Genomic DNA, 12,500 nt, shown 5'->3' on the forward strand with positions numbered 1-12,500 from the left:
ATTGGAACAGGCTGCCCAGGGAAGTGGTTGAGTCACCATCCCTGGAAGTATTTAAAAGATGGGTAGATGAGGCGCTTAGGGACATGGTTTAGTGGGCATGGTGGTGTTGGGTTTACGGTTGGACTCGATGATCTTGGAGGTCTCTTCCAACCTTAATGATTCTATGATTCTATGATTCTAAGAAGAACAGGGCATGTAAACTGAGTTCTAGATAAAGGGACAAAGATTACAGAAAACTTGCATTCAAGCAAGAAAAGCAACATTTCTGGAAGGAACTACAGGTGATATATAGCTTATTTTCTGCAGAAGAAACCAACAGCTTCACAGGACAGATACCACAATAACATCTGTTTTAGGGAAATAAATACTTTGAAGGGTAGGATTGTGTTGTGGAACTCAAGAAACCTGAACTGGATAACTTATTAATTCCAGATTTTGTCATGTTTTTTACGTGAGAGAAGTGAATGCTACTGTTCACTGACTGTTATTGTGAGTACAGTATCTCCTGATCTGATTTATAACATTACTTGTTTTCTACTTGTATGCCTTTAGGACTTTATTTCTTTGAATGTTTAAAGGGAGGCATATAAAATTAGGCTGATGGTCAAAACTAACTTGAAATCAGAACTCTGCAATGGACTTCTTATATTGAGGAATAAACACTAAACAGTTCACTTAACACAAAAATTAATATATTTCCTAAAAGTAACTGTCTTGATCAAGTATGTATCATTATCAAAATGCAAATCATTCCAAAATTTTAACTCTGAAATAAACTGTAGCGTTGTACAATTGCTTTTGTAGTTATTTGATGTAAATCTGTACAGCATTTCAAATGTTAAAAAAATAAGTATTTCAATAGCATACAGCAATTTAATACCAAACTTCTTTTTAACTACTGAAATCATTACTTCACTGTTGTGCTTTAAAAATTTGTTTCTGTATTCAGACATGGATTCACATAGTAATGTATCTCATTAAAAAGAAGGAACACATCTAAAGTACAGAAGCTTGTGTCAAAAAGGAGCATGTCTGTCCTTTCCATTTATATTATGAAATAGAGACACTTTCGTTCCTTCTGACCACACCACAATGTCCTAAAACAAAGAACTACTGAGAAAAGAAAGCAGGTTGTGTGCACGGGTACTACCCTGACGCTATGATCTGTGTTCTTTCTCAGGCTTTCTAGTCTTTTCCACTAACAGAAATTTAGCAAAAAAAATCCCAATCAGAAGGTAGAAAGAAAAGCAATTCAAGTTAGGACTGACAACAGCATTGCCTTCTACCTACTCTAAGAAGCCAGACTTTGTGGAAGTATAGTAGATGCAAACTAGACTAAAACACACACTTCCATTCCACTGCCAAAAGTTCACAAGGGAAACAAGAAAGCTCTGAGCCACCAAACTACATAATACATCTACAGATGTTCTTTAAAGCTTGGAAAGAAAATCATTGTGAATATATAAATCAAAACCTCATTCTTAATAGTAGCCTGTTATAGCCATTCTGGACTAAGGCTGTAAGAGAATTAAAGTCTGTGGGGAGACAGAAAAAATTTATTGTATCAACTGGAATTGATATAATATAATTGATATTTGAACAAGCAGGTAAGCTTTCCGGCATGGAAGTTCTGATCCAAGGAGTTATTTTCAAAGTCAAATACAAGTAGGGGAAAGCTGAATTAAATTTTTGTTAAAATCGGATTATCTAAGAAAAGATAATTGCATGAGTGTGTGTATGTATACATACATACATGTACATGTGAGTATACATATGACTATGCAAAAAAATTTCCTATATTTGAAATTTTGCACAAGATTAGGATTCTGTATTTTTAAAGACAGGATATGATTACCTATTGGATTAAACTCATGCATCCTCATGCCTGGAGGTAATTTCTTCTCTCCGATGTGAATATTCTCTATCTTCTCATCAGTTGTATTTGTTACTGTCACTTGCACAGATACCATACGATCACCAAAAATGCCTGGCTGTCTTGAGAAGTGATAATGAGCTGCTAATCCTTTTCCACTCATTCGATGAAGCAGTTCATGTATTTTTGTTGGCACAGAGACTTGGGTAGTGACCTGTTAAGTACAAAACAACAGTTGGTGAATGGTGTAAGCAAAGAACAGATAAAATGAGAATTAGATATTGCACTTTTCACTCAGCTAGAGTGCCTGCTTTCTAGTTGGAATTTTAGTGAACTAGAAACATCTAAGGACACATTCAAATCCATAAACAAATTGCAGTAATAGATATCAGATAATAGAGCCTAAAAATAACATTTCTGGTGCTGAGAAATAGCAGCTTTAACTTAGTTGTATTTGCCTCACTTTCCATTATAAATCTGTTTTCAATATTTTAACTCTACAGTTACCCATTAAATTATCAGAGGGGTTTTTTTTTAAGAGTTACAGTTAAAACAATTACGTTGTTTCCAACAAGAAGTCTCCCTCCATTCTATGCATCAGAACTCAAGGGTGACCCCAAGCCCTCTGTGTGAAAGTATAGTAAGAAATTGTCTTCTGCTTCTCTTGTTAAAACCACAAAAAATGTTGCCTAACAATTACACCAGTCAAATACTAAAAACACAGTTGTATAAAGCAGAAGGATGTTGCCATTTTTTTTAAGTCTTGCTGTCACAAGCCATAAGAGAAATCCCAAAGATGTTTGGGTCCATTCTATCCTGAAGTAGCAGCATGAATAGAAGACATTCAGTGTGCAAATTCCCAGAAGATACTGCTGATAAGGAAATCCGTAATCATGAGCTTAAAAGTGCAAGAGTAAGGAATATGCTGAAAACTGCAGAAAAGTGAATTTGAATTCTTTAAACAAGCTTTAAGGAAAGGCTAGAAAAATCACATGAAAAGTAACACCACACAAACAGAACATGGAGGTTGAAAAAGCCAAATGCTCAGCATGAAAATCCCATTTGTCTGATCAATGCACGATGAGCTACTGAATTTGATAGTATATCCATTAGATATATGTTTATTTGTTTCCACTGATGAGTATCCATCTTCTCTTGCCCTACCCATAGCCCTTAATGTGTAACTAAGTGAAAGAGACAACCGCAAATAGCAGGATTTTCAAGACTCCAAGCACCTAAGCAAGGAGAATGGGCTTTTATCTTGCCTTCCCTACAAAACTCTTACAGGTTACTACATTTTCCTGACTGCCACATTTAACATCGAGCGGTTGATCTGAAGACTTAGTGACACTTCCAGTAATATGAGAAGTTGGTAAGAGCTGGGATTTAAACCCACAAGGTGTTACAGAAATGGGAGAGTATCTGGAAAAAAATAAGGCTGTAAAGAATCCTGTTGAAAAACTTTAGAAGTTAGCGAGCACATAAACTTGATCTTCATCTCTGAGCACCAGTTTCTGAACTGGAAAGCCAGGCTAGTAATATCCATCACCTCAAATGAGTATCTGTAAAGATCAATTAATAAATGTTTAGAAGTGTGAGCACTACCTTGATGAAAGCTGAAGAAAACTACATGAGGAACTGAGTGAGTTGTATTCAGAGGTGGCTCTGGAAGGTGCATTAAGTTTCACACATATCATACAGAATGAAGAACAAATAATGAAGGAAAAAAGGCAGAAAGGCTTCCCATCCCCTCAAAACTCAACCACCATGTGAATGTAATCAGAACGGTGTCATTAGAACAACACATACAGGATGCGATTGAGCAAACACCTCTGCAAAAAATTCCACATCAGATTTCACTTTCAGCTTTTTATCTAATGTTTATTTCTTTAATACACAAAAACTGTGGTATCAGGTTTTTTTAGAAACAAATTAATTATCTACCAGTAACCTTCAGTGTGAAGACTAAAACAGTTTCAGAATACGTCTGAACTGAGAAAACTCCACAATCCCAACTTCGAATCTGTACAACTTATTAATACTTTTAAAGTAAATTGGTGACGTTCACACATTTTCTTCTCACTAAAAAGATAATGTAATGTTCTCAGGGACAACATTTTTAGTTTTCCAATATGATCTGAAGAAAATACAACTGTTTACAATGGAACACATAGCCAAATATTTAAATTTCTGTCCCTCTTCAAATAATAGTAGTAATACCATTTGAAGAATACAGGCACCTGTAGATACATAGAAAATATCTACACTTTTGTCCAAGAACACAATTCCGTGAAATTTTACAAACCCCATAAAGACCACGTATCTTTTTACTCCAATGCCATTTTACATGCATAAATACATGATAAGATTAGGGTTACTTTTATGTAGCTTATCTTTAAATTATATTTATAAAATAATGACTCTGGTGACATCACATGACCAGATTTCTGGCTAATGTAAAATGAATGGAAAAAGTATGAATTGTATGGACCTTCACAGTTCCTCAAAATTCAAAACATCTTTGAATACTAAAACCAAACTTTAATAGATTAATACTCTGCTTAGATTTCTAGAAATAACTGACAAGGTCAAACTCTCAAAAAACAACTCAGTTGTCAGGAAATAAGAAAGGATAAATAATCTTACTGGTAAGATAAATAATAAATATCTTACTGGTACATAGAAAGAGACAACAGCAGTAAGAGGTCATTAGCAGAGTCACACTGCCACCTGTTACTTAAACCATTGCTGAAATAATGAAGAAAACTTAAGTTTTAAAAATAAGATTTAAATTACATCTTAAGTTTAAGCTTAGCCTTTAACTTTTAACATTTAATTCAATTTGAGCTGGACATGCATAGTAGAAAAATTATTTCATGAAATGGTTCACCAATTCTTCATTAACAAGCTTAGGAAATATGTTTTAGTAATGTTAAAACAAGTATTTTGAAGTGCACTAGTTTCTCTGTGTTAACATATAGCTGGCTTTATTAATACTATTTATTAATAGGAATGAAAACATAAAAAGTTAGTAATCAGAAGTCCAACATGTAGATACATATGCATACACATACAGCAAAAATCCCTCACTATACTTAAATTGTAACACTGACTCAAATTTTACTGAAACCTTCCTGTGATTTTTAGAGATTTTAACCTATGCCCCTTTCAGTGTTATTTGTCATGTTTCAGTCATAATTCCACTCATGAGCCCATTCATTTTTATTTTCAATATACTATACAGAGCAACAGGCACACAAAGGACAGTCAGAACGACATTATCTTTTAACCATCTTCCTTGCCATAGAACATTAATTTTCAGTTGCATTTAACATGGCAGTACTAGAAATAAATAAAATGTATGTATGCTGAACAAAGGAATTTAGTTCTGAAAAGTGAGAATTCTCAAGCCCTCTACCTGCCAGCAAGGGTTTTGAGCTGGCACAGGTTGGTGTGACTGTAAATGCAGTCTATTTAACAGTTGCACCAGTCTGGTAAATAGGGTTTTTTGTTTTAATTCTAAAATTTTTAATGCATACAATTGCAATACTCAAAGAAACCCATAGGGCAGATACCTACAATAACTCTGGGGTTAAAATAATCCTCCAAAGAGTAAATAGAACAAGCATAATCTAGTAACCAGGAGATAATCCCCTACAAATCTTACACAGCATATGTTTAAATAATAGAAGTCGTTTGTGTACCTTTGGATGGTTTATGAAAATAACCAATCAATTCTGCAGACACAACATTATTTCTAAAGGAAATCTATGTGACTCATGATGCCTGCAGATACACAGAGACAAACCACACATATTTTATCAGTTTATTACAGTAAGCAAATAAGCGTGGAATGAGAGTGCACATAACTGTCTACTTAACACTTACTGAAACATTTATAAGAGCTGTTATCTCCCTAATAACAGACAGACAGTGTGCAATTTTAGAGAGGAGAAAAGCTTCATATTTTTTAACACTTCACTAAAAAGTAACTGAAGAGTGTAAAATGAAAAATACTCTGTGCAGTTAGCTGGTAATGGACCATATTATCAACTCAAGTTAGATTTATAGGATACAAACTAGTCACTAATAGTTATTTTATGACATAGCGTATCTGCTTTTTTTGGGTGAAGATTATTAAGATTAAACTTGCAACTTTTTTTTTTTTGTAATACAGCTGTTTAGAATGACAGAAGTAAAAAAAAAAAAGATATAGACTGTCCTCCCACCCCATTTTGACTGAAAGCCACCACGAATTAAAAGTCACTGTAGGGACTCCACAGTGATATCATATGGCAACACTACATTGGTATGAGTCAGACTGGCCCTCACACTAACTGCACATGTTGAAAGATGATTCATCACCCTAAAAGAAGCTGGAAATATTTTTAAGTACTTCTCATATAAGAACAAGAACAACAACATTAGGATTTTGCCTTAAAAGTCCTCCACTCATTAACCACATAAAGGGAAAAGTGTAAGATCACTGACAATAGTTTTGGCTTGCTTTATCACAACAGAGCTGATTAGTTACAAACCACTGAATCCTCTGCACATGAATGTACTTCTTTTTGCCAGCTCAATAAGTCCTTAATAAATAAGTTTAAGTTAATACAAAAAACTATTTTCCATAATTATTTAAAATAAAAAGCACTACAGGGTATATTAAACCTACTACAGAAAACAGAGCCAGACAGACTTTCCCATATGAAGTATAATTATTATTATTGTTATTATTAAGCACAAAATTATGTCTGTTGTCTTTTTTCTTTTGTATTTGTTCCTTAGCTTAATAATGGTGTAGTAATAAACATAGATTAATTTTTTGATCCTGATTCAGAAATGTATATATGTTTGGATAAAATGTATATATGTTTGGATAAAGCATATATTATTAGAAAAAAATAGTTGCTTCCAAGAATGATGATAATTATAGTTCGATTCCTCTAAATTACATTCTGTTAAAGCTGTGGACTGAATCATTTAATCTAAGTAGCCCTTCTGCTGCCCTCCTATTGGCAATATCCATGACATAATCCAAGAATGACCTACTGAGCTGTGAGAGCTATATCCTCTCTTACACTCACTGTAAGGCTATGCTCCAGTAACTCTGCAACAGCTAAGAGGAGAAGGCCTATCACGTAGCCCAGCCACATTTACATGATCTTTCAACTGAAGCTATAAGAGCAACTTAACTATAATTTTATGGTATTAGGAAAAAAGATAGAAAACCAGGCAAACAAAGGAAAGACAACTACTGGCAGGAAACAGTATATTCATGATCTTTTGCTCCATTACCAGTTACATATTACTCATAGTCACAAGGCAATATCTTCCTTATACAGCTCTTACAAAAATAATTAATAATTCATAAAAATGTATAATAAAAAGCAAACAAAGAATTGCAGAAAGAATATGAACATCCTACTCTGCATTACTTCAAGAGCCTGTAGCAAATCCCAACATTAGAGCATACTCAAGTCACACCAATATGGATTGCCGACCAAACTAAGGACAGCATCCCTCTGATGGGGGGTGGGGAAACAAAACAAGCAAGCAAGAAAGCTCGCTCATATTTTCTGCAGTCTAGAAAAGTAAACAGGATACCATGATTCAATTTGGGCTAATTTATCTAGGCATACAGACACTGAGGACATCATGCCAAATTCTGGAAAATACTTAAAATAGCTTTCCATCAAAGGCACATTTAACTGCTCTACATCTACTAAGCACCTTCTAAAAGCCATGTCTGCTGGGAAGTCCTTCAATTTCTAATACATCCTAACTCCCTTCTTTTTGCATTGTCACCAACTTCTAGGCTCTACACTTCCCTAAATGATTAATATGTCAATGAGGCTAATTGAAAATTAGCATATTAATGCTAATATCTTTAAACCAGTATTGGTTTCAGACAATTTCAGACATTAGAAAGTGAGTTCCAAAAATTCTTACTGAATTCCAACATTGATAGAATAATACTTTTTTCTCTAAAAACTTGCAAGGAAAATAAACATTAAAAAACCCCAAGTACCTCCCATTGATTTTTAAATCACATGGAGATGAATCTCAAACAAAAGAGCACTTTTATTATACTGCCCATAGTCTGTCTCTGTAAGGCTGCCAAAATTAATCCTCTTCTCTGCCTTTTATTTACTCTAATATTTGTATCATCTCAAATAGGTATAAAATCATCCTTTCAGACAGTAGTGTGTTCAAGGTAATCTGTGAATCTGAGATGATCAAGATCTTCCATAATATTAAATTATCCTTTTTCTAATGTTATGTCCCTTAGATTTTTCAATGGTTTTCTTAAAATATAACCAACTAGACAGATTTCCAGTAACTGTATTTATAAAAAGTATTTCTCTTAGAGCATAAAAATGACTACATGATAAAAAGGAACCAGAATTAGGCCTTAATCTGGAGTTCATGAACAGTAGAAAAATGTATTAATCCCATACCAGATGAATCAAGCACTTTTAAAACTGAGTGTGCATTTGTTTTGTATTTTATGTGTAACTGGAGGCCAGTGAGACAGATTGCATTTTGCATGTATAATAGAACTTAAAGCTTTATATAACAACAACACATGGTTTTGTTTGAGATTTGGCATCTTTGCTTTCTCCTTCTGCTGAGCATAATGAATCACATGAATAATCCAACGAAAATATTAGTGAAATCTTTTAAAAAGCCATGCAAGAAAGAATTTCAGTAGCAACAAAATGGGAATATTCTCACAATTAAGTCAGGGTTATTACACAAACATGAAGGGCTGAACTCAGTGTCATAATTATGGGCCACAAACCTTGGTATAAATTCACAAGTGCACATTCTTCCCCATAGGGTACTCTGGGATCACCAGTGGACTATGAAAAGGCCTTAAATACATACTAAGGGAGAATTTTCTTCTAACTGCATTTGCAGAAAATTCCTAGACTCAAGGGCTTAAACTGTATCCCAATCCAGATTTCAACTTCTAAAATAACGGTGACTAAATCAAATGGTGAAATTCATATCTGTGCATGGGAAACCTCAAGATTTACTATCATTTTGTCCTATGTATGCTTCTACAAAGCAAAAAGCAGACGGTCTGGTGGCTGATGCATGTATGTGACTTTCATCAAGCAGCATGGTACTTTAAACTCCTTTGCAATAGTCATTAGGTGTTTCAAGGAAAAGGTATTCTTCCAATATACAAACAAGTAATTTACTTCAATTTAGTGATTCGACCCTTCCACTGACCATCTAACTGGAAAGTCTGAGGATTACCTGAAGTAGTTTAAGAGTTAGAAAAACAGAATAAGGTAGCAAGCTCACCTTGCGCCCTAATTATGAATTTGAAATAGCAGACGCTGCCAAGAGGGATTAATATAGATTTTGGCATTGAGTCTAAAGTTCCTATAACTGGTTTCTAATATATTATTTTGATTTTGGCAAACAGCCAGTACTCTAGAGACCTCTAAAGTGAAAACATACTGAACCCTACTGGCTATAATGTATAATTTTACAGTTAGGGTTATAGTATAACAACTCCTGCATATTGGTTTCTTCCAACAGAAATAACTAGTTCAAACTTTACCCTAGAAAAGGGCCTCTTGTATCAGGATAAGTGTATAATATAAGTTGAAACACTTACTACATAGTATTACCTACCAGCCAAAGTGACTCAGCCTATAATACACTATATTTGAAATCTAGCACATATTTATGAATGCTAAAATTTAAATTACATCTTTGCTGGCTTAATACAACTATATTTGAATCTTGGTCACTGTATTTTTGTTGAAGAATGCAACATGTTATTTTGGCTTCTATCAGGATGATCTTAATGCACAGTAACCAACCTGCAAGGACAAAAGCCCGAAATCAGCATTGAACCCGCTGCACATATACATCTATATTAGCACTTCCCCAATGTGGGTGTAGAATTTCTGCATGTACTGCAATACATCTCTCATACATGATAATGATGTGCCAATTTTTCCCAAGTTTTATTTCATTTTACACATAATGTTTTAACCTGAAAAATCCATATTCCTTAGTTTGCAAAAATTACAGTTGACCTGAGACCATTCCTAAAATACAGCTTTTCCATGTTTTGTTTTCCTTCAGCTTCATTTTTTGGCCTGAAGAAGAAAGAAAAAAATAAGAATCTGATACAGTTTGTAGTCTGTTAAGAGACAAAGAGGTTTATTTATAACCAGTTACCTTCAGTTTCTTTGTTTAAATTCAAAAGCACACTTCTTTTTTGTGGACTTGGAAACAAAATTTGTGGCATCAAATGACTTATTCAGCTTCCATGAGGACCCGCCTTTTCACACTCATTAAGAAGAAATGCCACTCAATCCCATCCACACACAGCTCAGAGTAATGTAAGCAACAACATGCATAGCATACTGCAAACAAAAACCCTTACCCTATGGATATCTCTAATAAAGGCTCTACTGTACAGACACAGATCCTGAATGTAAGCATGCTGCTTTACACAGTAGCTGTGGCCATAGTTAAGTCCCTCAGTTGACAACTGAAGGCAAATTAGGTAGGTAATTTTTTCTCATCTACTTTTGAAATTACCTTGGTACTAATATAGAGTATTTCTGCTACTATTGTCTAAATCCTCCAAAGATTGTTAGTCAACTGAGCACAAACGTAGCAGCTGGAAGACTGTGACAATGACCATTTATTAAAACTTATTCCATTTTACAGCAACTTTTAATACACAGGTGTTATTTAATAATAGTTGAAATTTATGATTTATGCAGTAAGCATATGTTCTAATGCTGCTGGTGTTGCAAAGCTCCTTCAGTGGAAAGGGTAGAATGATTTGTACATTTTTCATAAAAACATTCCAAACTAATAATAGTAAAAATTTGTACACAAACCTCCTTTATAGCCATGAATTCCTGAACTCCACTCCATTATATAATTAAAATCTATTTTACAGATCTTACAGATGTACCCTTCCCCAATTATTCTGGCACCTTCAAATCAAGAACACAGATGCTAGGTACTAGAAACACCAAGCGACACTGTATGCAGCCATATAAAGATGGAAAAGTTTCCTAATCCAAGTGAACAAAAGTTTAAAATGAAAACTTTCATCAACTGTACAGCAACCAAAACTAATTCGGGAAGATTCTAGAACTGCTTTTTTTAGTCTTAATAATGTCAAAGCACTATTCACCAAGTCACTAGGAGAAAAGCATGCAAAAATAAGGTGAAAGTCTGCCACTGAAGTGAGCTTTTAAAACCCAATCTCTCTGATGATACTATATTTAATCACAGCATCGCTCAACAGCCTTTTAAAGAGTCATCTGTCTCTCCAATATCCTCTAGAGTCTATGGCGTAAAAGGACTGAAAACATTTCTAAATGATGCTGCTGTGAGAAAACAGTGGCACATCACTTACCAACTTTTTAAAAAACAACCTTAACACGGGTTTGGAGGGTGGCAATGGAGGGTATCCCACCTTCCTGCAACTGTTAGCAAGAACTTTTAGAGTACATTAAAATATGTCTGTATTGACAGAATTTAATATATTCCAAGTCACCTTACTTTAACAACTGCAATGTCCTTGCCTTTCACTTATTTTGTACTGCTAGCCTACAAGTCATGTGGCAACATACTACTGGTCCATGGCAAGAATGACATGCCCTAACAGCAGTAACACCTCTCAAAAAGTTGAGTTAGCCCCATGCATAGCTTTTATTTTCAATGACAAAATATTTATTTTCCCAAACAAGTTTTACGTTATTGTTAACATTTCAGGACAAAATCTCAGTATTACAATTTGAATATCAGGTGTTTCATTCCATTTGATGGTGACTCTTCAAGTAAAAGTGACAAGACAGAGTCTTACATGCATCAACCAAGACTTGGTTATTTACTTTTTCAAATATGCCAAGCTAAAAAACCATCACTAACAAAGTTTCAGAAATCAAGACATTATGTTAGTTACAAAGCATTTACTCCTATTTTCATCTATATTTAACAAGTATTTAATTTCCAGGCTTACAGACCCTCAGGATGGTTAGATATATGTGGAACTGTATGTAAGTTATAGGGCAAATTTTGATCCTGATCAGCAAAGTATCTTCCAGTGAAATCTTAGGCTTCCCTTTATATTGCTCTGAAGTTCTGCTTTTTGTGCAATCCAAGCTTCAGTTAAGCATATACCAATCAAGAAAAAAGGTGAACAAAAGCAACTTATGCCCATCGTAACATCCTGGTATGTGAAATAATCAGCTGTATTCACAAGCAGTGATTCATATGCTTAGAAGAGCTTTGAGACCTCACCACCACTGCATATTGAAATCCATAAGCTGTCCCCCTCAGAGAGAAGGGCAGCTTCAATAAGGAGTTTTCAGCAGATTCTCTATAAATTCTAAGTTCTGAGTGAAGAAATAAAAAAAATCTGTTTCTTCATTTGGGATTAGCAGAGTATGCCAATAAACATGCTGATAAAGATAAGGAACGACAATTTAAAATTATAAAGGACCTCTATGGTTTCTGAGTGTCATTCCTCAGTACAAAAATACAAAAACCCAAAACTATAATCAGTCATACAAAAAACCCGTGCGTAATCTGTACATGTTGCTGAAGGAAGGAGGCTTCTAAAAAAATATAT

The 12,500-nt window shown here is 34.4% G+C and overlaps 1 protein-coding gene across 1 annotated transcript in view; it reads right to left on the reverse strand.

Annotated features, from left to right (window-relative positions):
• Nucleotides 1–12,500, reverse strand: part of AP3B1 (adaptor-related protein complex 3, beta 1 subunit) — a 164,816-nt gene that overhangs the window by 30,193 nt on the left and 122,123 nt on the right. Inside the window, exon 23 of the mRNA XM_009327253.1 lies at nt 1,856–2,087. Coding sequence (XP_009325528.1) covers nt 1,856–2,087 — 232 coding nt within the window. The remainder of the gene's footprint in view (nt 1–1,855; nt 2,088–12,500) is intronic.

The sequence above is a fragment of the Pygoscelis adeliae genome, unplaced genomic scaffold (genome assembly GCF_000699105.1).
Source record: "Pygoscelis adeliae isolate BGI_AS28 unplaced genomic scaffold, ASM69910v1 Scaffold26, whole genome shotgun sequence".
NCBI classification, from domain to species: Eukaryota; Metazoa; Chordata; class Aves; order Sphenisciformes; family Spheniscidae; genus Pygoscelis; species Pygoscelis adeliae.